General features: G+C 53.0%; 3 protein-coding genes across 9 annotated transcripts in view; 1 reads left to right on the forward strand and 2 right to left on the reverse strand.

Annotated features, from left to right (window-relative positions):
- The window catches only part of TTC21A (tetratricopeptide repeat domain 21A), a 33326-nt gene extending 28644 nt beyond the window's left edge, over positions 1-4682 (reverse strand). For all 4 annotated transcript variants that reach the window (XM_036076833.2, XM_078073415.1, XM_078073411.1 and 1 more), the window contains exons 1-4: positions 4471-4682; positions 3069-3198; positions 2139-2249; positions 1298-1464 (exon numbers count right to left, since the gene is read on the reverse strand). In XM_036076833.2, the coding sequence (XP_035932726.2) occupies positions 1298-1464; positions 2139-2249; positions 3069-3198; positions 4471-4497 (435 nt within the window). In that variant the 5' untranslated portion in view covers positions 4498-4682. The remainder of the gene's footprint in view (positions 1-1297; positions 1465-2138; positions 2250-3068; positions 3199-4470) is intronic.
- Positions 4683-4684: 2 nt separating this feature from the next.
- GORASP1 (golgi reassembly stacking protein 1) lies at positions 4685-15317 on the forward strand. Of its 2 annotated transcripts, none has more exons than XM_036076841.2 (9): positions 4685-4857; positions 8576-8656; positions 9454-9657; positions 10893-10979; positions 11120-11250; positions 11504-11726; positions 12243-12393; positions 12841-12987; positions 13219-15317. In XM_036076841.2, the coding sequence occupies exons 1-9, from the start codon at positions 4795-4797 to the stop codon at positions 13467-13469; spliced, it is 1338 nt and encodes a 445-aa protein (XP_035932734.1). In that variant the 5' UTR covers positions 4685-4794; the 3' UTR covers positions 13470-15317. The 2 variants fall into 2 exon arrangements, with proteins under 2 accessions (XP_035932734.1, XP_035932735.1); XM_036076842.2 differs by lacking the exon at positions 4685-4857 and adding an exon at positions 5139-5581.
- WDR48 (WD repeat domain 48) overlaps positions 15318-25776 on the reverse strand; it is a 45128-nt gene continuing 34669 nt past the window's right edge. For all 3 annotated transcript variants that reach the window (XM_078073432.1, XM_078073424.1, XM_078073436.1), the window contains 6 exons: positions 25473-25568; positions 23145-23250; positions 22159-22246; positions 19734-19810; positions 17972-18164; positions 15318-17341 (listed from right to left, as the gene is read on the reverse strand). In XM_078073432.1, coding sequence (XP_077929558.1) covers positions 17246-17341; positions 17972-18164; positions 19734-19810; positions 22159-22246; positions 23145-23250; positions 25473-25568 — 656 coding nt within the window. In that variant the 3' untranslated portion in view covers positions 15318-17245. The remainder of the gene's footprint in view (positions 17342-17971; positions 18165-19733; positions 19811-22158; positions 22247-23144; positions 23251-25472; positions 25569-25776) is intronic.

The following is a 25776-nucleotide window of genomic DNA, read 5'->3' on the forward strand; positions in this document are numbered from 1 at the left end:
AGCTGAAGGTGGGTCCTCCCCGGGACCCCCACGGCTCTGCTGCCCCTACTGACATACTCCCACCTGTCTTGTTACTGCCTGTTTACTCTACACTGGGGTCAGGAGGCCACCATGGGCCAATGGGCATAGCCTCTCCTGCTCTCTCCACGCCTTAGCCCAGCACAGGGCCTGGACTGCGTGGGAGGCGGGAATGCCTTCTTGGGGGGTGAGCAGGAGCCATTCTAGCTCCAGGGCTTGCAGGCTCTGCTCCAGTCTTCACCCAGCCTCTGCTGGCAGATGGGTGGCCAGGCCTGGGAGGTGAGATCACAGGGCACTTGGATGACCATTGCCCTGAAGCATCCCTCATGCCCTAGACCAGTGTTTCTCAACTCTTTCCCATCGCTCCCCTCCTAAGGAGCCTTTTCAGACATTTTCCCTAATCATTTCCTCTCCTTCCAAGACATTTTAATATCACAGATACACTATCTGTTTATGCGGTGTGTAAATCTATGTTTTGTACATAAACAGTAAGATTTTTCTCACCCCCTCCTCGGGGAAACAATTTTCACCCCCTTGAGGGGTGAGATCATCCCCTGCTGAGGTGGAGACTAGACTGAGCCTAGATTGAGGCTTCAAACTCTACCATTAGTCCCGATCCACGACATGTGAGAATCTACTGTATGGGCCACCACTGATATCCAGCAGACCACTGCAAGGAGGGAAGGTAGGCCCAGCGTAGCCAACTCATCTAGTTTTCCAAGAGAACCAGGAAATCTGGGCTTTTAGGTAAAAATCTTTTGATTTCTAAATGTCGGCAACTAATTCAAGATTTAAAAAATATGCAGTACAGGGGCGCCTGGATGGCTCAGTCGTTAGGTGTCTGCCTTCGGCTCAGGTCATGATCCCGGGGCCCTGGAATCGAGCCCCGCGCTCGGCAGGAAGCCTGCTTCTCCCTCTCCCACTCCCCCTGCTTGTGTTCCCTCTCTCGCTGTGTGTGTCTCTCTCTCTCTGTCAAATAAATAAATAAAATCTTAAAAAAAAAAGAAAGGTTTAAAAAACATTTAAAAAAATATACAGTCCAGGCCACAAAACGGCTAATCTGTCCACAGATTAGACTCTGGACACATCCCAGCGTGTACTCGGCTAAACCCTGAGACAACGTGGGTGGGGGCTCCCATGAGACCTGAGGTCTTGTCGGTGCCCAGGTGCAGCCCTCTCCCAGTCCCAGGGTGCTCCGCGGGAGTAAAGGCCACCCCACTCGGATGTGTTCAGGTGCTGCTTTCTGCAGCTCTGTCCCCTCGATGCCTGAGGCAGGTACCTCTCTGGAGCTGCTGGAGATCTTCAGGGTGCGGTCGATGTACTCCTTGGCCTTGTCATGGTGGCCCATGAGCCAGAGGAAGAGGCCGCCATAGTAGAGCGCCGTTGCGCCAGCTGTCTTGCGGATTTTCTTCAGGCTGCTCTCGAGCTCCTGAATGGCTTCTCGGTCTGTGAATCCGAGAGGAGGAAGAGGGCGAGTCAGAGGGAGGAGGGCTGCCTGGTCCTGCAGGAGGCACTGAGGGCCCCAGGAGCTGCCTCTCAGAGGCCACTCTGAGGTCCTTCAGCGCGCAGCAGACCACATGCCAGCCCGGGGCCTGCAGGCCACAGGAGCCACCCACGCCGGGACTTGGGTTTGCTGTCCGAGGTTTATCTTTTCTCCCCTGTGCCCAGCAGTTTGCCGAGTAGGCAGACCAAACGAAATCCCCTACCTCAGGCCCACAATCCATCCCGAGAGGGGAAAGAGTTGTTTGTAGTGTCTTGGAATCTTTCCCTGACTCTAGAGAGATGGATGTTAGGGGTGGAATTATTTATATCAACTTGATTTGTCTCAACAGGGTCTGGGCAAAGGAAAGCGGGGTGTCTTCCCAACTCCTGGGATCTGGAGGGAGGCCCCCTCCCACTGTCATGCTCTTTGTCCGTGGCTCCCACTCAGCAGGACCTGGGCACGGGATCTTCTTTGAGGCCCCCAAGGGGAGAGAAGGGAAGCCACTCCTCACGGGCCAACGGCATGTGCTGTCACTGGTGTACCGCCTCCCGTGGCAGCCCCTGGGGGGGGCGCCGCTCTGGAGTGGGGCTGTCTTCCGCCAGCAGGGCCAGGCCTTGCTGGGCATTGCTGCACTCACCGATGGTTTCAGAGCACTTGTGAGCATAAATGAGGGCCATGGTGGAGCACAAGGACACGTCTGGATGATTCCGGATGCTCTCCAGGTTGCTGATGGCATCCTGGATGTGCTCTGCAAAGAAGAGCCCATGTGGTTATGTCCCCAGAGGGCAGAAGGCTCTGTGGCAGACGCATGGGAGCCCTTGTCAGAGCTGACTCAAGGCTTGGCACCACCTGGCTTCACCCAGAATCATTAGGCTAATAGGTCCAAACATCCCCAGTGGCCCAAGTTCCCTAAAGGGGCTGCTGACACCATGGTCCAGGCTGCCAGGGGCTGGAGGGCTTGGAGCTCAGATGTACCTGTGAGTACTCTCAGGGACACCCCTGAGGCCGGGATTTGGGGATTTGGGGGGTCAGTTCTGAAGAAGGACCTCAGGGCATTCTCAGCTTAGCTGCTCAAGAGCCACAGATTACACTTATCCCTCCATGTCCACTGAGGTTGGCCACGGGTGGCTCAGCCAGCCCCCGGCCCACGACTACCTTCTTACTGTCAGTGAGTCAGTACCTGCGGGAGGCTCGCTCCTCCCCTGCTCTGGCACCATACCTGCCTTTACCCATACCTCCCCCTTCCTCCCTTTCCTGCACTACCAGCTCCCAGTTTCCAAGCCTAGGATGCATCCAGTAAGCATGCAGTCATGTCCCCCACCCACTCATTTTCCAGATAGGGACACTGAGGAGCAGAGCAAGGGTACTGAGCTCTCTGATGTCTCAAAAGTCGACTAGATATGTCTTACAGAGCCATGTGTGGATTAACCTGGGAACCTAGCTACTGAGTGTGAGACTCTTCCCTTGGGCACATGGCTGGGGTACAAGGAGGCATTCCAGGTAGAGCCAGAGTGTCAGGGCTGGGCTAGTGTCTGAGGTCAGGAGGCCAACACTGGCAAGTCCTTACCTTCCCTGAGGATCCCGTAGGTTTTAAAGAACTGTAGGACAGGGTCATTGCTGAATTTTTCCAGGCCCAAGGCCGCGGCCTGCTGCACATGGCGGAAGTACTGTTCTTGGCTATAGTAAATGATCCCAGCCTGTGGAGAGAAAGACACAGTGGCAAGAGCCCCAGTCCCTTCTCTCTGTTCCCACCCACTTTCTCCCCTATTCCCTGTGCCTCCTCCATTCTGCAAAAGGAAGGCGGGAAAGAGAACATTTGGGCCTCATTTTGTTCTTCACCAGCCCCAGGAGTAGCTCCATTGCAGTTCCCCAGGAAGGAGGAGCTTGGACGTGTTTGGGAATTGTCCACAGATTCTGGGTCAGATGTGATGGAGGATTCAGCTTAGGCTTTGTCTTAGTACGGGACTAAGGGGAAAGAGAGAGGGCCAATAATAAGAATGGCTACACCACCAGTTAGAGTTGTAAGTTACTGTGGGTTAAACACTTGTTGGGAACCGTATCAAGGGATTTACACCCATTATCTTATGCATTATTCTCTCCATATCCTTCACAGTTAAAAAAGCTGAAGCCTATAGAGACGATGCCTTGACAAAGGTCATGCAGTAACAAGGGCTGAGATTTCACAGTGAAGTCTCACTTCCCTTAAGGTTCGTGGGTGCTGGGGTTGGGAAGGAGATGTGGTTGGGTTGTAAGCAGTCTTGTGGGCCATATGAAAGAGCCCAGACATCACCCTCAGGGTAATAGGAAGCAGATGGAATGGTTTTAAGCAGGAGGAGGGATGCGTTCCGATGTGTGTGTGTGAGTGGTGGTGGTGGTGTGGGGACTGCTGGTGAAGAGAGAGCTGAAGCAGAGAACTCTTTGGGGGGTGTGTGTGTGGGGTAGTGTTTCAGGTGCCTGGGGAGAGAGGGTGGTGATCGTGGGCTAGGAGATACAAAGCAGTGGGTTCTGTCAGGTCACTTGTAGGAGCTAACATTTCCTGCTGATAGACAGGACCCGAGGTGAGAATGGGGAAGAGTGAAGGCTGTAGGATCAAACAGTGGTGCCGTCTACTGAGGTCGGGGACGCAGAAGAGGCAGAGGCAGGGGACGGGGAGATGTTGGCAAGATGGTAGAGATAGGTTTTGGATACGCCGGTTGGGGGCAGCTCGAGGACAAGACTGGGTGGGGATGCTGATTTGGAGCTCAGGGCCCACGGAGAACACCAGAGGAGAAAGATGCGCTCGCCGGGAACAGTGAGGCCAGAGGGGGCCAGGCTCTTCATTAGCGGCCGGCCGGGGACAGCGAAAGGCGGGTAAAGGGGACAGCAGGAGCGGTCGGAGAGGTGACAGGAGAGCAGCGGGGCGCGGGGGTCTCGGGGCCAGGGGCGGAGAGTCCCGGAGGGAGCGGCTTGGCCGCACTCCGACCACACACCATAAGGGAGGAGTCATCGCTGCTCATCTCCAGGCGCCCGCGGCTCCGAGTCCGGGTCTGGTCCGGCCGAGCGGAGCTGGATTCCCGAGCCAGGGTCCTGGGCACGCCTCTCGCGGCCGGAAGCTGGAGGCGCGCGTCCTTGGAAACGGAGGTAAGGGCCGGTTGCTAAGAGCGTCAGAGTCAGGGGTGGGAGAGGCAGGCGCCCACGTGACAAGGCGCCGGCAATCGAGCGCCGAGAGGGCGAGTGCGCGCTGGTGGCGCCCGGTTGGGCGGCCGGGTGGGCACGGCTGTACGGGACACGGGCGCCGCCGCCGGGCCGCCGCCATGGGTCTGGGCGCCAGCGCCGAGCAGCCCGCGGGCGGCGCCGAGGGCTTCCACCTGCACGGGGTGAGTCGCCCCCGCGGCGCCGGTGACCTTGGCGGGGCGCCCGCCCGGACGCGAGGGGACGTCTGATCGCCGGCTCGAGGGCGTTAGCGGCGGGGTCTCGGCCCCCCGAGAGGCCGGGGTGTGCCTCCTTCCCGGTGGGTGGGGGCTGTGCCTCCTTCCCGGTGGGGGGTGTGCCTCCTTCCGGGTGGGAGCCGCCCGCGGGAGGCGGCGCCGCGGCTCTCTGGCCCCCGGCCGGTCTGCGGCCGCCGTCGGCCCGGCGCCAGCCCCGAGTGCCAGCCATGCAGGAAGCGGGAGTGTTTCCTGGTCCGGTCGGGCCGCCCGGAATGGCACTTCTCCCGGGTGAAGATTACTCCAGGTCCAGCCGGGACGCACGTGTGCGCTTAGGTCGTATTTGTGATCGCCTCCTTGCTGGGCCTGGGGAGAGAGCCAGCAAGGCCGAGACCCTAGCTCCCCGCCCTCGGGTCAATGGAATCGGGGTGGCCAAGTGGACGCCGACTGCCAAGGAGCCTGCCGGCGCGCATCCCGCCGTCTTGGCGTCGGACAGGACTCCGGTCCGGGGCTCGAGGAGCAGTGCCAACCAGCCAGGGAGAGCCTCAGCGGGAGAGCCAGGAGAATGCCGCAGAAGGCACGGGGGGCGAGCGTTGGCAGCAGGGGAGGGACCAGGAGGTCTGGACAACCGGTTCTGGGCAAAGTGGAGACGGAGCGGAGTTCCTAGAGTCTGAAGGTGAGGAGAGGGCCCGCAGCCAGATGGAGAGTTGGGGTGGCTTTGTGTACTGTGGAGAAGGAGGTGAGAGGGGCAGGAGGGTCTCCGAACCCACAGGGCAGCGAGGAAGGACCTCGTGTTCTTCCATGGGCACCGTGGATGGATTGCAGACCTGAGTGTAGGGCGGCAAGCTGGTCAGCTTGGTGCCTGGCTGCTGAGGGGAAGGCTAAAGGAGGGGGTTCCTAAAAGGAGAGCCAGGTTGGCTTCAGGGCCCAGAGTTGACAGAACCCGTGTTCGGCGATGGGTTTTCTCTGGTTGGCATCACGGTGAGGCACCTGACAGAAAAGGTGGACAGTGGAATGCATCCCATCAGGAGAATCTTCCAGCAGGTTGATGGAAAGCAAAGAAACTGAGGACTTGGCAAGAGGGAGAGGTGGGGCAGTGGGGGGGAATGTGGGAGAGGGGCTGAGTGGAGAGGTGAAGGGATTGGAGGTCTTCCATCCACAAAAACAGGTATTTTCGAGCACGTGCTCTGGCAGGCCGAGTTCTGGGTGCCAGAGATAAAGCAGCGGACAGAACGGACATCGTCCCTCTTCTTATGGGGCCTACCCTTGGTTGCTGGCGCGGAGAGAAGGGAGACAGACGAAATAGAAATACAAATACATGGTAGGCCGTGATCAGTGCTGGGGAGGAGAAGAAAGTAGAGCGTGTGCGTACAGAGGATGAGTGGGTGCTGTTTTGGATAGAGGGGTCAGGAAAGGCCTCACATCAAGACACCTGGGAAGGAAGGAGTGAACAGTACAGATACTTAGGGGAAGAGCGTTCTAGGCTGAGGGAGGCCCTGAGGTGGGTTGCTCCGGTTGGGTTGAGGAAGAGCAGGAGATGAGGCTGGCGTGCATAGGTGGGGTGGCCCGTGTGAGGAGGACAAGCGGTACAGGATGAGGCCAGATTCTGCGGGGGCCTGTCGTGCCCCAAAGATCTAGGATTTTCTTCTGCCCGGTGGAGCCATTGGGACGTTTTCCGCAGAAGTGTGACATTACCCAGTTACATTTTTTAAAAACTGAAGAACACGCGTGCCGCCTTCTGGAAATGCTGGCATTCTCGCTGTGCGCCAGGCATGTTGGGAAAGTTCCTGCCCTCAGTGAGATTAGAGGCGTGGAGGGTCCCCCCGGGAAATGGTTGTTACCTGTCTGTGCAGGCTCTGGGTTGGACTTCCTGGGCTCCGATTTCTGAATAATGGAGTACTTTTCCTCCTGCGGAAGTCGGTGCTAGTAAAAGGGTTAAATGCAAGGTAGGGCAGGTGGTGCAGTCCCCTGGGACCGAGCCAATCCTCAGCAAGTGTCAGCTGCTGTCCCTTTAATTACATTAGATCCCCTGATGGGGAACTCAGGTGGAAAGTGTTGTGAAAGCAGCAAGCATCGAGGGGCTGTGGGGTGGGGGTGATGGGAGCCCCCAAAGGAGAGCTGGACAGGGGGCAGTGCTCGTGGCGGGAGCGGGGGTGCGGTGGCAGCCGCCTAGATTATTTCTGCGCTAGAGCCCTAGTGGGCGATGGCAAGGCCCGGGGCCAGGGCAGTGGAGTACAGCCAGCGGACAAGGTCACGGCGGAGGGTGGGGAGAGGGCCGCGGGATTGGAGGCCTGAGCCTCTGGACCTCAGTAATGATGGAGGGCAGCTGCCAAGGAATAACTGAGGAGGGCAGCGGGCCGGCAGCTGGGTGGCTCTGGCCTCGGGAGCAGAGGGAGGCAGAGTGGCATGAGTAACTGTCCAGTTGCTTTCAAAAGACACCTTGTCCCAGCTTGCCCATGAAGAGAGAGGGTCAGGGCTCAGAGCTCCCCTGTCGCAGGCCAACTGGGACTGGAGTCGGCTTCTGGGCTCACTGTCGTTGGAAGCCATGGCAGCTTCTGGGGGTGGCAAGCAGGGGCTCAGTGGGTGGTGACCTAGCTAGAAGGGCGTCCTAATTCCGGGGGCGAATTAGCCTGGATCCCAAGGCTCAGGGCGAGCTCTCCTTCAGCTTGGGGAATCCAAGACTATAGGGGCTGGTGGGTGGCGGAAGCCACAGGGCCTTCCCATGGTGGGGGCATCCAGAACCTGAAGCCACGTGAGCCCTGTGTCCTCTGGGTTGATGCCTGACCAGCAGGACATCAAGTGCTCACAGCCAAAGGCCTGAGGGTGTGGGGCCCACCGCAGGGTCCGGCCCTGGGGATAAAGGCTGCATTGTTTGAGCAAGGCTCTGTAAATGGGGCCTTTGAGATGGATTTCTACCCCAGCTGGGAGGCCTGGTTGCTGTGTGTTTGGAGACAGCAGTGAGTTCCGGAGTACAGGGTTGGAGGCCCCCTTGGGCTAGGAGCCGTCCCACACAGTAGTGGAGACTAGGCTGTGAGGCGGGGATTCGGCCCTGCTCGCCGGGCTCCCTCTCACAGGGCTCCCAGCTCAGGCTCATCCCTGTCCCTTGCGTCTGCTTCCCTCAGCCACACTCCTCAGCAGCTCCCACGCCTGCCCAACTGAGCTTGATCTGTCACCACAGGGTATCTGGGGCCCTCTGGCATCTTGCCACAGGCTGCCCACCCTCTCTGTCTTTCTGAGCACAGCCCTGGTTCCATCTATCCTGGGGCCCTCCCTTCCTGTCCACATCGAAACCTTTCTGGTAAACCTGCTGGCTTCCCGGTGGCCCCAGCTTCCCCACAGGCCTCTGCCACCCTGTGTCTGTGTGGTCTACTAGAAGCCCCCGGAGCTGCCCTGGGCTCTCCTGTGAGGCATCCCTGGAAGCAGGATGTGTGGGTCACGATCAGACAAGAGCCATTTCCTAAAGAGGACGGTCTTGCCCAGGAAGGTAGCAAGAAAGGATGGAGTTACCCTGACAATGCCCACGTGGGGCCTGCCTGGAACAGTCATGCAGTGCCCGGGTCCTTGCTGGGACAGCGGAAGTGGTGATGGATGGTCTCTGACATTGGGGGCGGGGGGTTTCTCGGGGAGTCACGAGGCTGGTGCCGTGACTGTGGCCTCTGCTGTGGGACAGGTGCAGGAGAACTCCCCAGCCCAGCAGGCGGGCCTGGAGCCCTACTTTGACTTCATCATCACCATCGGGCACTCGAGGCTGGTGAGGCTCCCGGTGCTACCTGCTGTGTGTGTGTGTGTGTGTGTGTGTGTGTGTGTGTGTGTGTGTGTGTCCTGGTGAGGCTCCCGGTGCTACCTGCTGTGTGTGTGTGTGTGTGTGTGTGTGTGTGTGTGTCCCGGTGCTACCTGCCGTGTGTCTGTGTGTGTCTGTGTGTGTGTGTCTCCTGTGTGTGTGTGTGTGTCCCCGTGCTACCTGCCGTGTGTCTGTGTGTGTGTCTCCTGTGTGTGTGTGTGTGTGTGTCTGTGTCTGTGTGTGTCTGTGTGTGTGTCTCCTGTGTGTGTGTGTGTCCTGTCCCACAGCAGGCCCCACCCTGTTCCTGCCTCCCTTTTCTTCCGGAGGGAGGCCCAGCCCATCTCTCCTTATTCTAGGCCTGTACTCAGCTTGATGGGGGCCCTGCCCAGTGCCCAGCTCCTGAGCTTTCTGGGGTGGATGGGCGGTGAGGGGGCTCTTGGGACACGAGGTCTAAGGGGCCTGCCTCTCGGAGCATGAGAGGTGTCAAGGTGGCCAAGGGGCTGCTCAGAGAGTCAGAGAGGGGCAGCCCTGCGGTGCTCTGGATTGTATTTTCCAGGGGGCTGAGGGAGGCGGGTTTCGTGGTGCTTAGGGGTGGTGGGGGTTGCGGTGGTCGCAGGCCCAGACCTGCCCTGGCCCACGCCCACACAAGACCCTGCTGGGGCAATTGGTCACCTGGGCCCTTCCCCATGTCAGACCCAGACTTGTCTGAGGGGCCCCAACCCGGGTTGGGGGTGGGGCCCTTGGCGTCAGCCCCGCTGCCCCCACAGAACAAGGAGAATGACACGCTAAAGGCCCTGCTGAAGGCCAACGTGGAGAAGCCAGTGAAGCTGGAGGTGTTCAACATGAAGACCATGAAGGTGCGCGAGGTGGAGGTGGTGCCCAGCAACATGTGGGGCGGCCAGGGCCTGCTGGGGGCCAGCGTGCGCTTCTGCAGCTTCCGTAGGGCCAGCGAGCACGTGTGGCACGTGCTGGTGAGTGGGCGCAGGCTGGGCGTGCGGGGGTGGCTGGCGGCCCGGGGGGTAAGGGTGGGGTGTGGGGGCAGCTGGGTGAGGCCAACAACCAGTGCTCCTGGGAGAGGGGTCTCTGAGGGCCGCTCATCATCCCCCGAGCTGTGCACCCTGCTTGTTAGCCAGGCGACTTGGGGCACCTTCTCACCCTCTAAACCTTGGTTTGTTATTTTGAGGGGTGGGCTACCATCTACCGGAGGGGTGCTTGTGCTGCCAGAAGGCTGCTGCTGCTGGTCTTTATAGATCGTGTCTTTTCTGGTAGGCTCTAAGGTATACCAGGATCCAGTCGTTTCTGGCAGGTCCCCTGAGAGCCCCTTTGGGCCTTGGGCGGGTGCCTGGGGGCTGGGTCTTCCTGAATCTCAGTGATTGAGTTGTCAGTTCACACACACACACACACACACACACACACACGACACGTACATTCTTTGATGGTGCCCCCAATGTTGAATGCTTGGTCCCAGGGCTTGGTGGAAGGAGGGTGCCCTGAGCTGGAAATGGACTGATTTGATTTCTGGCCTCCTCTGTTGCTCACTGACTTCTCGTGGGAGACTTCTCAACCTTTCAGCCTTCCTTGGTTTGTCCATGAGTGCAATGGGGGTGATGAGGCAAATTCCTTTGCATTTCTTGGGGAGACTGGGAGATTGGGAGTGGTAGAGTTTCCCAAGGGAGGAAATGATCCTTGTACCCAGTTCTGCTCACTGCCCCTGCCTCCAGCCCCTAACACAGGGGTCTTCAGCCATCTGCCTGCACCAGTAACAGCACAGCAATTGGGCACTTATTGTGGGGCCAACCTGTGGTTTTCATTCTTTACCTATATTCTATTTTTAATCTTCTCAGCAACCCTATGAGGAAGTACTGCATATCCTCCTTTTAATTGTGGGGAAACTGACGCTAGGGGGTTAAGTATTTGTCCACAGTTACAGGCTAGAGGTTGGTGGAGTCAGGATTGAACCCAGATCAGATTCCGGAGCTCAGGGCTGTGAGCGGTGCCGTGGTGCTGCCCTCTGCTGGGCAGGCTGTGCACCTGCGGGAGGTCGGGAAATGAGAGAGTGGAGTAGGAGAGTCTGGGCTTGAGGTCCTGACCTGGAGCCCAAGGACAAGTGTCCCGCTCAGCACCTAGAGAGGCAGCCCCCTCCAAGCACCCCCCCGCAATGCCCAACTCGAGGAGCAAGACGGGTAGTTGGTTATTCTTTCCCCAGGACGTGGAACCTTCTTCACCTGCCTCCCTTGCTGGCCTGTGCCCCTACACCGACTATGTGGTTGGCTCAGACCAGATCCTCCAGGAGGTGAGCAACCTTTGGTTTGCCCTCCCCAGGCCCCCCGGATAGGGTGTGGAGATGGGTGCTGTCCATGAGAAGGGCCTCGTTTTGTCGAGGCCTCCAATCCCAGTGCTGGGAGCGGGGCTCAGGCGCTGGCTTTGTCGTAGTCCGAGGACTTCTTTACACTCATCGAGTCCCACGAGGGGAAGCCCTTGAAGCTGATGGTTTACAACTCCGAGTCCGACTCCTGCCGGGAGGTGACTGTAACTCCCAACGCAGCCTGGGGTGGAGAGGGCAGGTACTTCCTCAGTTGGAGGGCGGCGGGGTGGGGGCCCAGTAGAGCCCTGGCTGGACCTGGCCACTGGACATGGATGCCCAGAATCCCACGGTGGGGGGGCGGAGGCAGGGCTCTGGGTCCAGGGATCCTGAGGATGACCACTGGTCCAGGAGGCACCCTTTCTGCCCCTCATGGCCAGGAGTGGGTGGGGTTGGCAGGTCTAGGAAGGGCTATGGGACAATCCCCTGGATCGGATGTTTCTGGACTTTGGCAGTCTGGGCTGTGGTATCGGCTACGGGTATCTGCACCGGATCCCAACCCAGCCTCCCAGCCACCACAAGAAGCCACCTGATGCCCCGCCACCTGGTGCCCCACCACCTGATGCCCTGCCTCCTGATGTCCTGCCTCCTGATGTCCCGCCACCTGGACCCACCCCCCAGGACTCTCTTGCCCCTCCTGGCCCAGAAATAGGCTCTAGGCAGGATGACTACATGGAGGTACGAGGGGAGCATCTGCCAGTGAGGGGAAGGGGGAGCTTCATACGGGCAAAGGGGCCTGGCATCTGGGAAAAGAGGACTCAAGGCTGCTGTCACCAGGGGCCCATTTGTGGAGCCGTTAGGAGGCTTTTCTTGCTTCTGGGACCCAGCGGAAGCAGGTGGTCCCATCCTGGGACAGTGAAGCCCACTCTGGTTCTCCCGCCACTTGGGTCTGGAGGTGAGGGTAACGGCAAAGCACTAGTTGTCATTTTCCTTTCATGAGCGGGAAACGGAGGCTCAGGTGCGCAGAGCCTCGTGCTGTGCCTCAGTGAGTCTGTGGTAATGCTGGGCCAGAGGCTGGGCATCCAGAGGCCTCTTGTGCCCGACTTTAGATCCCCTGTAGGGGAAGGGCAGGTCCCCATGGCTGTTTGCTCCGTCACGCAGAGCGGTACTTCCATGGCCAGTGTGGGCCAGGGTTGGACTACTCTGTCCCGACTGCCCCTGCCCTGTTCCCTCCTTTTTCCCTGGCCCCCGTAGGCTCTGCTGCAGGCACCTGGCTCCTTCATGGAGGGACAGCTTTCTGAGCCTGGGAGTCCCAGCCATGGTGCTCCAGACCTTGGGGGATTCCCACGTCCTATGGAGACTCCTCTTCAGCCTCCCCCTCCAGTGCAGCGCGTCATGGACCCAGGTAGTGAGCGGGCTCTGGAGAGGAGGCTAAGGTGCTGAAGTGGGCCCCAGGTTGAGGGCGAGGTTTCCGTGGCAGCGCCAGACCTTCCTCAGACCTGCTGACGCCTCCTAGCTCATATATGCCCAGATGGTCGCAGATGAGCCAGTCCGACATGCTGATGGGGGCGGGGGGAAGCACTGCAGTCCACAGAAGGGAAGCAGCCTGCTCAAGGTCACGCAGCAGAGTGGGGACAGAGCAGGGTCCGGGCCCTCTGCCACTGTGCGGTTCTCTTTCCTCAGCAGCGGGCAGTGGGGACCACTTTGGGGTTGGGTGGGGGCACCCCCATGGGCTGAGATTGCAGTTTCAGGCCGGGCCAGGCGCCCCAGGAACGGGGCTGAGTGAGCCCAGGGTACGGGCCTTCCAGGAGTCCGGGTTTTGTGCTGGCGAAGACTTGCACCCTTCCCCTAGGCTTCCTGGCCGTGTCGGGTCTCTCCTTGGAGAGCAGCAGTGCCGGTGTCTGGCCCAGCCTGCCCTCGGCCACACAGCTGACCTGTACAGCTCTCTCAGCCTCCGGGCCCGAGGACGTCTCCAGCTGCGGTTCTCACGAGCGTGGCGGTGAGTGGCCCACACCTGCGGAAGCTTTCCGGGAGGGACCCTGCGTTGTTGGCAAGGCAGCCCTGAGTTGCTTGGCTGGGTGGGAGGCTGGCTTTGGGTGAAACACAGCCAAAAGCTCCCTTTCCCCATCAATGCCTGCAGTTGGGGGGGGGGGCTGTCAGTGGTGGCTGCTCCAGGCCACGCCGCCCCGGGGTCCTGCAGGTCTCCTCAGCCCCTCCCTGTATGTTTCAGGTGAGGCCACATGGTCCGGATCAGAGTTTGAGGTCTCCTTCCCGGACAGCCCAGGCACCCAGGCCCAGCCAGACCACCTGCCTCAGCTAACCCTTCCCGACAGCCTCACCTCTGCAGCCTCACCGGAAGACGGGCTGTCTGCTGAGCTGCTCGAAGCGCAGGCTGAGGAGCCGGCAAGCACAGAGAACCCAGATTTCGAGGCAGAGGCTGAGGCGGCAGCCAGCCAGGCCCAGCTCTCCACCCCCGAATAACGCCCTTGGCTGTGTCGAGGCCCGTGATGGCATTTCGTGAGGCCTAGATGTGGGGAAGCAGCTTAGGCCACACTCCGTAGCCCAGCCCCTTGCCTGATCCCGGCCCAGTGTGCAGCTTCCTAGGCGATGGCTCCCAGGATGTGCAGGGACTTCTGCGGCTGGGGGGGGGCGGGGGCGCTTGTGTGTCCACATAGACCCTACTGGTGTCCAAGAGATGACCTCCCAGCATTAATTGTGCCTGATGGTCCTGGCTTTGGGGAATCGTGCACTCAGACAAATCCTTTTGGGGTGGTGGGAGGCTGGGAGCAGCACCCAGATTAAGTTTTGCAGGAGCTGGGGTAGGAGAGGAAAGGACTGTGCTGCTCGGGTGGGGCAAAGGGCCTCAGTGGGTAGGAAGAGGAGGCCGTGGGCCAAGGGCATCTCTTGGCCACGTACCCTTGAGTCCAGTGCTTGCTCCTGCTTTGGTCACTGTGGCTGCCCAGGAGGCAGCAGGGTCCACACAGGGTCGTGTGTGCAGATGGAGTGAAGGAGGAAGGGACAGGTCTGGAGTGTTCACCTAACACTTGGCAGGGCGTGCCTTGATTCTTGCACAGCTCAGCTAGCCCTTGGGGACCCCAATTACCGTCTCTTCTGTCCTGTGCCCTCAGTCTCTATGCTGCCCTGCACCGTTGGCTCCGGCAGGCTGACGTCTGCCAGTCACAGCCGGAGGAGAGAAGCAGTGACCTCGTCCCTCTCTCCTGGGAGAGGAGGGTTGGAAATTCCGGGCCTGTCAGCAGAGACTCACTTGTCCTTGGACCACGATGTTTCTTCTTCCCCAGGGTCTACACTCCACAGACCCAATATCCCTAGTGGTGACTCCTGTCAGCTTCCCAACTTCTATAACCATCTCTTCTAAATAGATACAAGGCATCCAGGCAGCCCCAGTGGTGAATACAAATGGCAAATTTAAGCTCACCATCCTAAGCAGACTCTCAAAGCCAGTCCTGACTGGATCGCTTTACACACAGCTCCCACCCTAAGGGGGAACGAGGGGCCTGGACAAGAGTGGGCAAGGGCCATTCCGTTCTTTCCCAGAGTATGGAAGGAGGCTGTTCCCTCCACCCCAGGTACCCGGAGAGGCTAGGACTAGGCCAGATCTGCTCTACCTGGTTCCTGCAGGAAGAGGAGGGCTCCACACAGTAACCAGCTCCTCATCCCCTGAAGTCCCTCACCTGCCCACTTCTTGCTGGTTGCCACGAGAGCCACCTCTCTGGCCTTGTCTTCTAGCTGCTACCCAGTTTAAAGTCTCACCTTTGCCGCTTGATCTGTAATGTGTGCACTTAACAGCATTCAGAGTTCTGTTAGGCCCATAGGACAAGGACTGTCTGCTCTGGAGGGCACAGACCAAGTATATGCAGGGAGGGCCCCCAATGAGCAAACACTTCAAATTTCTAGCACTGTGACTGCAATCTGAAGCAAGGCCTCCTCAAGCCTACCATGGCAGCTGATAAGCCTGCTGAACAGGGAGGCATTGTGTCCGAAGCCAGGGCTGGAGCTGGGTTCTGGGATTGTCTGGGAGCCCAGTGTCCGCCTGTAGGGATCCAGGAAGTAGAAAAGAATCACCACAGGACTGTTCTGAGGCCAGCTTCCCTGAACTGCAGCCTGGTAATCTGGCCCAAAGTCACCCTCACCCCAGGATTCTGGCTCTTCCCTCCCTCACTTTGACACACTCCCCGCCCTAACCAGGGGGATAAAATGGGTACTGATGCTAACAATTGCCAGGGTAAACATGGAACCAGAAGTTTCTCTGTAATCTGCTATGAAGGAAAATGACAAGTGAAAGAAATAAAGGTGTACTACACTTCGAAATATTTTAACTAAAGCCTTTATTCTATACAACTGTGAAATACAGATTTTTACCCTTTTGGCATTGCAGACTCAAATTTTCTGGAAACTTACTGGTTTGACTGGAAGGGAAAAAAAAAGCATGCTGAGGGTCAGATCTATGACAGGAAGGGAGTGCAGCCGCCCCTCAAGGCTCGGCACACAGGGCAAAAGGGCCCAGCGAAACCCATTCCTTTAGCCCAAGGGCCCCTCTGGCAAACACAGCAGAGGGCTGGTAAGTGAGTTGTAGGACTTTTTTTGTTTTTGCCATTAATTCACAACTATTGCTAAAAAATGTGCACCAAAAGCGCACCGTTGTATCCAACAGATAGAAAGGATTTTTAAAAAAAGAAGCCGGTTGCTCTCTGTGTAAGGGGGAAAGACTCATTGGAAATGTGGTACATCTTTGCTCACTTCTTCCAAGCGCTGGAGGCAGTGACCTGTCCACTTTCCAAAGGAGGCTGACCAGCAGTGAGGGAACCCTGTCTCTACAGTTGTGCAGATAAGAATATCTCAAATAGAAAGGTCTGGACCCAGGCCCATCAGCTGCCTCCAGCTGAACCTGTGAAGATGTAGAAAAGAAAAAACCTTCCCCGCTCCTTCCCAGTCCCTGCTGTTGTGGGGACGGACCGCACGCGAGCTGGGGAGGCAACTGGACTGGAAAAAACTGCCCTCTGAAGGCACTTGTGCTTTTGGCTTCCTACAGGAGGCTTGTCTTAATGTAGTTTTACAGCGGTGGACCATTGTTCTATTCTGAATACAAATGACCTTGGGGAGAATCCAAAGTATTTTTTTTCCTGCCAAAAGTTGAAGTGTTTATCCCCAATAAGTTATATTCTGTACAAGAATCAAATGATTCTATGAAAGCTTCAGATTGTTAGAAAGAACAATGAAAAGAGCTCTGGATACAGGTACCACAACAAAAACCTGCATATAAAACTCTGGAGAAAACAAATATGTATACTTCCAGGATATGTGAATATCAAGTTAACTCACTAGGATATCCTTTTTTCTCTGACACCGTACATTTTAGGTAGCATTTAAATGAAGCGAGTATCTCCTTGTGGTCTTCAGTTGCGATGGTGTCGCACTGCTCACCCAGAGCGCAAACCTGTGGCATCATGTGGCTTGGCCCCTCGACAAAGCTGGACACGGCGGGGCAGGGAAGGCGCTGCACCTGCCCGTGGCTGCCGCACGGCTCGGGGCACTGTGGGGGTGCGGCAGCCCTGGGCGCTGCTGGGCGTACTCCAGTCTGGTGGTCCAAGTGCTACGTTCCAGCACCCAGAATTTCTACAGGTCTTCCTAAAAGAATGCATCTGAGATGCAATATTAAAACAAGCCCAACAAGGATAATTTATTATGAAATGGGCTGGCTCTGGAATTGTACAACAGCAAATTCCTATTAAAAATAACTGTCTTAAATGTGAGAACAACTTGCTTGTTTTTAATGACCGACTTGGAAAAAGCCTTCATATGTGCTGCATGAATGGAATGTACTCTCTTAGAAAAGCTCCAGAGCATGTGGGTTTGAAGTTGAAACACAGTGACAGATGTGGCTCTACCTATGTGTCTCTAACAAGTGCTAACAGACAAAGATAAGGTCCTTTGAAACGAAAGGAGGAAGCCAAGTCTGCTGGCCTGCCGTCCGTTCTCTGTACATCTCACAAGACACAGTGTGCTTGCGGGCTGTTTTCGCATTCTCTGCCTCCCTGGGGACAGCTTAATCTACACATGGAGACTGGTTTCTATTTTACATCGCAATTAGTCATTTCAACTGAAAGAGAATCTCGGTCCATACCAAATCAGCCATTAGAAGTCTTGCTCCCGTTGGGGCTCGGTGGGCTTCCTAGGACTACTCTCAGGGCCATTGAGGAAGGTCAGTAAATGAATACCCAGGAGCGCTCACCCACCCCTCACGTGGACTTCTGACGGTAATGGAGGGTGAGGTCACCACCACTCTTCCATATGAAGTGCTTCACTGTTCGGAGGTCCATGTTTGGATCTAAAACCTGAACAGCAAAAAATAAATAATAAAAAATGTCAAAGCCTCTACTTTGTAATATCCGAGACCTTTACTGCGAGCTTAGGGACGCTCATCAGGGGATCTAGCTCGTCCTCTCGCCCGTACCTGGTGGCCTGCTCTTGCTGACAGAGCCCCCATGCACGCAGACACGAACGCGGGCACTGAGAGACGGGCGGCTGGTGCGGCTAGGCCAGAGATCCCAGCTTCAGCCGTTTCTCTGAGGAAGTGCCTCAAGTGCATCTTTATCTAAAACAGTTCCCCCAATGCTCCACCCACCTCCACTTCACATCCTACACCAACACGGCAGATACTGCTCTGCCGATCAAGGCGATCATGTGTCTTTTTCTTGTCAGGAGAAAAAAAAAAAGAAAGCCACCAGCACATTCACCATTTGTGTGTGCATTTCAATCTCCATATCCTTTTCCTGAGAACCTCACTGGGATAAATAGAAACTTTAGGATGGGCTGCGGGACCCTCCAGAAAGGGCCTCACCAATAGGTGGGAGAGAGCCAGCACTTCTAAAGGTAAGAGACACAGGAACCATAATCACACCACATGTAACTTTCTGAGCATCGGCACCGGAAAAAACGGGGCTATGGTCCTCAAGTGCACTTACCTGGTCCTGGCACAAAAGTTCAATTTTCTCCTCTGCCAACACAGCAATATCCTCTTCTTTTTCCTGTTCTCCTGGTTTTTCATTATTAGAAGAGCTAGTGGTTTGCGACTCATTATCCAAGTTGATGATTTTCTCATAAACATGTTCCATTACTTTCCGGACTTGGAGCATGTCACTAGCAGAGAGTCTATCCCTGTAAAAAGCAAGGACAGATTGTGCCATCACGAAATCACTGGATACTGTCTCCTAAATATTCTTTGGTGTTCACAATGGATAAAGATAAAACAACACAGAAACATAAACCAAGAAGTGTTTTTAGTTACTGCCTTAATCTAGTTTTAGAATTGCCAACACATTTCCATCGTGTTCCCCTAAGACACAGATTACGTGTAAAGTAAGATTAAATACGTGTTCTTAAAACTTACATATACATCAAGAACAGCCTTCTGGGTTTTATTCCCTTAAAGACGATTCTAGAGCATGGGCAAACTAAATGCTCCTGGCAGGGAAGGCAGCCCCCAGTGTTTACCAGGCTCCAATTCCCCCGGTGCTCATCTCTCCTACGGCTCTCGGCCCTACAGCCAAGACCTCCTGCCTGAACTCCAGGCCACAAGCCCAACAGCTGGCTGGGTATCTCCAGATGGACATCCCACAGGCACCTCAAACTCTACCTGTCCCAAACCAGATTCATCAACTTCCTCACCCCCAAACCTACTTACCTTGTATCGCTAACGTCAGTTAAAAATGGCCTACCCAAGTAGCTCAGGCTCAAACTCTGAAAGCCATCTTGAACTTCAGTCATTAAATTTAGTTGAATCTAGGACTTGCTTAAAATAATCTGGGGTGTGTGTGTAGGTGGGTGGGAGGGAGGCGAGGTAGAGATAGAGATGAAGCAAAATGTTCAGCCATGTGTCGATAACCCTGGAGCTATCTGATAGGATAATGGGGGTTCATGCTCCTGATCTCTTTTTTGGATATGTTTGGAAATTTCCCTAACAAAAAGCTTTCAAGTCTTGTTGATTTTACTTGCTCGGATATATATCCATGAGACCTCAGATTTCCTTTTCCACTTCTGGCCACCCCTCCATCCTCTGCTGTAGCTACACTGGTCCTTGTTAATTTTCAGGATCTTGTGCATGCTCCCACTTCCACATCCTCAATCAAAGCATTTCCTGGACCTGGTATACCTCTCTTTTGAAATTCTATCCATTCCTTACATGTCCAGCTCAAATTCCATGTCTTTCAAGAAGCCTTTCTGGAAAGCTCCAGCCCACAATTCATTTCTTTCACCTACTCTCATCATTCCCTAAGCATCCATAAGAGCAGTTTTTATACACAGATTGAGTCCTAAACTATGCTGTGGCAAGAGACAAAAACCAAGTCTTACTTTTTTGAACATCTGTGGCCTACCACAGGAGGTACTTGGTAAATGGTAAGTTGTATAAGCTTTCAATAGATCTCCTTTACTATAAAAGCAATCATAAAGAAGAAGAAAGCTCTGGCAATTAATCAGATCTAGATATCACGTGACACTGCCCTTACTTACTTTTTTTTTTTTTTTTTTAGATTTTATTTATTTATTTGACAGAGAGAGACACAGCGAGAGAGGGAACACAAGCAGGGGGAGTGGGAGAGGGAGAAGCAGGCTTCCCGAGGAGCAGGGAGCCCGATGCGGGGCTCGATCCCAGGACCCCGGGATCATGACCTGAGCCGAAGGCAGACGCTTAACCGACTGAGCCACCCAGGCACCCCCCTTACTTACTTTTTTAAGGTTTTTGCTCCTGAAGATGCATGAGGTTGGAGGTAGAAAGGAATTTTGTTGAATTTGGGCATATTCTTCTGAAATATTAAAAGTAGAAAGGTATGATCATTTTGATCAGCTGATGAATGAAAATGGTGTCAATAGAAAAACATGATTTGCAAGTTAAGTTATTTTACAATTAAAACTGACTTTCTATGAAATGTATAGTAAGCTATCAAATCATCCAAGTCAGCCTTAGTGAAAATTTATCAGAAAAGTATCATGTTTAGTTTTGAAATAAGAGATATGTGAGACAAATGATACGTCAGTGGCAATATGAAGCTGCAGGATGCCTCTTCTCAAATAATTCAAGGTATTAAAGGGAAACAAATTTTAACTCTTAAAGCCCTAGAAATAAAAATCTCAATTCCACATTAAAACATTGGGGCTGATACCTAAGGGCCCAAACACAAAGTTCGGTGTCTTGAGAGAAACCCACAACATTCACCTTTTAGCAAAACCGTACACTCTAGACTGGTAAGGCCCATCATCCAACTGAAAAGGCCACTCAGGTCCTCCCACTTTCTTTCCCTCTGACCTCAGGTCTGAGGTTTTAAGCAAGAGTGGAAACTTCAGCCAACCACCAAGATGTCTACCAGGAAGTAAACCACATACTTAGATGAAGGATAAAATTAACTGGTCATCTTTTCTCTGGGTTTTAATCCCCTCCGAGCCTCCATGTCATATCCTGTCTGGATGTCTCCTCTCAGGAATAAGCCACAGGCCTAAAGTCAGCAATGCATCCCAGGTGACTTTCACACTCAAAGGAAGTAGTGGTTTATGGGGAGCTCAGATTTAGAGAAGAGCATAGAATATCCATCAGGTGTCACACTGGCTTTAAGTTCTTGGAGGTATATCTGGGACAAAAAACACATTTTCTGAAACTTTTAGAGATTAAATCTCTTTTCATATGGCTTTAGGAATATATAAGACAGGTCAACAGCACATAAGAGAGTCTAGAAACAGGCCCATGTGTATACACAAATTTAGTATGTGATAAAGATACCATTTCAAATTAGTAGGAAAAGGATAGATTAATCCAAAAAATTGTTTTGGCACATGGCTAACCATCTGGAGAAAGTTAGCATCCTACTTCACACCAAACAGAATAAATTCTAATAGATTACAGATCTAGACATATACCATGATCACAGACCTACGAGAGGAGAATACATTTTTGCTACTTTGGAGCAGGAAATACTGAAGCAAGACATGAAACTCAGAGCCATAAAAGACCAATCTGATTACATAAAAATTCAAACTTTTTGCTTGGCAAAAGACACCAGCCATGAACAAAGTAAAACTTCGACTGAGAGACACAGATAATAGTCAAAGGGTTAATATTCAATATGACGAAATCCTACAAATCAGTAAGAAACACAAATTACCCAATAGAAAAATGAGTAAAAGGCAACTCACAGAAGAAATACAAATGGCCAATATGAAAAGATGCTTAACCTCACTACATGTGAAAAACAACAGCCCGCATTAAGACAATGAGATCTTTGCCATCTTTTAGCAAAGACTGAAAGTACCCAGTGTCGGTGAGTGTGGGAAAACGGGCACACACACAGTGTCGGTGAGAGCTGCTATAGCTTTTGTGGGGGGCAATTTGGCAGAATCTATCAAAATTGAAAATGTGCATACCCTTTGATCTAGCAATTCCACTTCTAGGAATTTATCCTAAAAAGTACACAAAGACACATGTACAAGGATGCTCACTGAAGCATTGCTTGTAATAGAAAACATTGGAAACAACCTTAATGTCCATCAATAGGGAACCAGTTAAATAATTTACGGTACATTTATACAAAGACATACTATGTAGTCATTAAAGAGGAATGACCCATACATAGACAAGGAAGGATGTCCAAGATATATTTTTAAGTGAAAAACCAAACCAAACCAAGTTGCAGAACAGTATGTGTAACAGATTTTGTGCAAAATAATGAACTGTGCGCGTGTGTGGTGTACACACATAGGTGCATGCACACACAGCTCAGCAGTATCTGCTTGTGTATGCACAGAAACAAGTCCTGAAGGTTGTAGCCTGATCTAGGACTAGTTATCCCCTCCAGCGAGAAGGACAGGAGTGAGTGGAAGAGAGGAATGACTGGGAAAGAGATGGGAGTTTCACTTGATTCATTTATTATTTTCTTTAATAAGCACATATTACGTTTATAACTAAATCCAACAAAGATATAAACAGACACATAACTAATTGCCAGTACTTCTTCCGCAACTTTGGGCCTGCAGGGAAGCAGAGGAGGGTTCCCTTTGGCAGCCTGGTTTTTACTAACTAAGACTGTACAGTCTAAAGCTGCTCTTAATTTCCTTCGTGATTTGGACAGAACAAAAGGGCAAAGCAGGAGTGCAGGACACTTACATCCACAGTGATGTCAATCACCCATTGTGGCACCGTCTCATTAAGAAGCATCGACTCGGTCTCACCCCCGGAGTCTCGGCAGAGCAGCCTAAACATAACCCGTCAGGTAGTCAGTGACACAAGCAGCACAAATGACAAACATTAGAGGGAGGGACCCTAGAGCTCATTTGGGATGACCCCCACTTGACAGCTGCGGAAATAAAGTGCAGCCAGGCAGAACGGCTCACTTGGCTAAGAGGGGCAGCAGGTGCATACACTAGAGCTGCTTCTCGGAGTCCTCGGGTGACGACAGGAATGCTGGGTGCAGGCAAAGCACTCAAGACACGTCCCCTGCCCGGGCTGCAGTGCACGGCACAGGCCTCCACACATCACAGGGACCAGGACAGTTTTGGTCAACACACTCTCAGGAGTTTACCATAAAGGAAGAGAATTCTGAGCTTAAGGGCAAGACAAGCATTTTCCTTACTTCTGGCCCTACAGAAGACTGTACTGGGCTCTCCCCTGTGATTCCACCAGGGCCTGGCTGGCAACCTGAGGTGAAGCTAGTCCAGCTTCCTGGCAGGGCCTCATGAAGGACGGCCTCGCACCTCAGGTTGGGCACCGCTGAGCACGATTCTCAGGAGCAGCCCAGCCCATCTTGTGTGGCCAGCCTGAGGGAAGTTACCTACTCTGATGCTGTTCTAGGAGCAGGGACTTCTGGTAATTCCCTGACCCCGGCAGTCACGTCAGGTAAGTAGAGAAAGTGACAGCTTCCTGTAGAAACCACCAGAGAAGCTGCCTTAAAGCAAAGTATTGACCTCATTTCAACACAAGAGGCTCAGCTCTCAATTAGAATGTGGTCTAATAGCATCAGACACTTAACCATCTCATGGAAATGGAACAGCTTCCAAATCTCTCACATCCCTAGAACAAGTTACCACATTTGAGTATTTCTTAGCAAATGGGATGATTTCCTAGGCAGAGTCTACAGCCCTCCATGCCCCTACCTGAACAGCGTGCGTCCTCCAGCTTCACCAAAGATCACAGGGGTGTGGGGGGGCACTTGAAAATATCCATTTCCCTTCTGTACTCGGTTCTCCTGCTCCCCATTTACTAGGAAAAGATGGAGATGGTGTCAGTATCCAGAACTAGTGCTAAAAACACAGATTCTAAACATTTTGTTTCTACAGGCTTCAAACATTGCAAAGTTTTTAAAGCTAGTCTGATAAATCAGCCGGTCAGATAAAGGTAAATAACAAATCAAAGTTAAACTTCTACAAAGAATAAGAAGTAAAGCAACTTGTGATGTACCTTATGGGAAATGACTGTATAATTTCAGAGAATTTTAATAGAAGAGATTAACATTTGAGATTTGAAACAAAAAGAGAACTCCACTTCAGCCACAGAAAAGTCTAGGACAGTTTGTTTAAAAATCGCAACACGTGTGCGTGTGCGTGTGTGTAGAACACCAAGCTCAGAAAAATTTCTTGGGCCAGAAACAAAAATTGATGCTTAATGGCAGCCACAACTAATGGCAGCGGTATTGGTGAAAAATAAAATCCTCAGTGAAGTCAAAATCTCTTTTTTATTATTCTCTCTAGATTTCATTTCACTCTGCTTTCTCTGTAATCTTTTGACCAAGTACGGTTGAGCCCCACTCTAGTACCACCATGTTCATAAAGGCATCCCTAGTGAATCTGGAAACAACCTCACCCTCTGACCCTACAGTACTTTCGGACCCTCTCTTGTAGCAACAACCAATGCTTCCCTCTGACCTCATGTTCTCTCTGCTCTATCTGAGGAGTTCTCTGCCCTACCAGAATGTCAGTCCCTACAGTATGTAGTCCATGCCCATTTATCTCTATCGACCCCGCCTACAACTCACTACAGGCCTCCGAACACCTGAGCTGCTCACTGAGTAGAATGTACACGACTCTCAGAGTCCCCTGGTCATGGTGCTGGTACAGCAGGTGACCGCACAGGTGGAACAAGCAGCCATCGGGCTGGAAGGGGAGATGGGTGGGTCCTGCTCTGCCTTTACTATGGCAGTTTGATTTTAAGGATGATCTGGGGTTTCCTTACTCCCACAGCCAAAGCCCGGATGCCAGCTGTGCTGACCGTACTACTAGTTTTTGACCTTTATCGTCCACTTGGGCCTCTAAGGGCATCCTGCCTACCTGTCATGTTGCAGATGGAGAGGGATGAGCCAAGAACTGGAAACGACATGCCCACAGTGACACAGCTGATAAACGGCAGAGCCCACACTAAAACTTAGCTTTTTCAAGCCTCTGTGGAAAGACCTTTCCATTGAATTTCTCTGGCTTAGAGGCCACTGTACAATTCTGATGGGGAGGGGAGTGGGCCAGGTGACATAAAAGAAAAGCCACCACGGATGGGGTCAGTGTCCTCTCTGACAGGGACATCAGAAGAATGGCTTGCAGAGAAGCATGCCATTCTTGCACAAGAGATTTAAACTCCAAAAATCATTTCCGATGAGTCAGCCAGACCGAAGTCTCTGGCAGGAGATCCTCATCATTGTTGACCACCACAAGTGGACCATCTTCAGCAGAATCTTCAGAGAATTCAGAGAATATTCAGCAGAGTAAGTCCATGGTAGGTGGGACTCAAGGACTCTTCAACCGGCTGCGGGTAACATATGAGCTGTGAAATTTCTTTTTTTCCCCTTTCTTCAATCAAACTGAACCAGACTTATAAATTCAAAACACGTTCTCTGCTGCCCAGAGAAAGTTACGGCCACTGCCCGTGGCACGCACAGCTTTACAATGTCCTCAGTGACATTAATTCCTACACATACTTGTTCATTTATCCTGACACTTATGAGTTGGAATTTGATTTTCTGAAATGTTTAGAGCCAAGATCAGATAGAATCACCAGACTTGGTAATGTCTGTGTTTCAGGCTGACATGAACTATGATGACACAAGGACAGAAATGGCTTTTGATGTAGCTCATTAGCTGGCTCTGGAGGTAAGTCCAGCAGGGCCACAGCTACTCTTGAGAAGTATCTTTGGAAGCAGGCTGCTAAACTGCTTGCTTTTAAGGGCAAAGGTCATTTAAATATGTAGAGGTTTTTTTAATCCCTCTTGAGCAGCTTCACTGATTGAAAGTGCTCCTGGAATCTTAGTTAAGACTGGATGTTCTTTGATCTGGGGAAGGGAGGGTGATAAACTGGGCACATCACAGGTTATTTATTATGTCATGACTTAGCGAATGCTTCTTAAATGTTTCTTAAACATTCCTGGAATAACAAACACTCCAAGTATCTTAAACTTCTAAGTAATTTTAAATCAATTATCCTGATATAAAAACACGAACCATGGTTTACTTCGTTTTCTTCTTCATCCATTGGATTCACATGGGTTCTAGGCCAATATTCTAGGAGTGCCTGGAGTAAAAGTCCTCCTAAGTTCACTGCAAAAGAGTTAAATAAAATGAAAAGAAATGGAAAAGATTTATTAGCTTTAGCCTAAAAACAGAGGGAAAGGAATAAAAATTGTTTCCACATATTCTGATATTAAATTCTTTTTTTTTTTTTAAGATTTTATTTATTTGACAGAGCGAGAGAACACAAGCAGGGGGAGCAGTAGAAGGAGAGGGAGAAGCAGGCTCCCTGCTGAGC

Source organism: Halichoerus grypus, chromosome 1 (assembly GCF_964656455.1).
Source record: "Halichoerus grypus chromosome 1, mHalGry1.hap1.1, whole genome shotgun sequence".
Lineage (NCBI taxonomy): Eukaryota > Metazoa > Chordata > Mammalia > Carnivora > Phocidae > Halichoerus > Halichoerus grypus.

Coding starts and splice junctions, on each gene's coding strand:
- GORASP1 (XM_036076841.2), top strand. CDS start 4,795: ATGGGTCTGGGCGCCAGCGCCGAGCAGCCCGCGGGCGGCGCCGAGGGC. Junction 8,657..9,453: donor CCATCGGGCACTCGAGGCTG/GTGAGGCTCCCG, acceptor CTGCCCCCACAG/AACAAGGAGAATGACACGCT. Junction 11,727..12,242: donor GGCAGGATGACTACATGGAG/GTACGAGGGGAG, acceptor TGGCCCCCGTAG/GCTCTGCTGCAGGCACCTGG.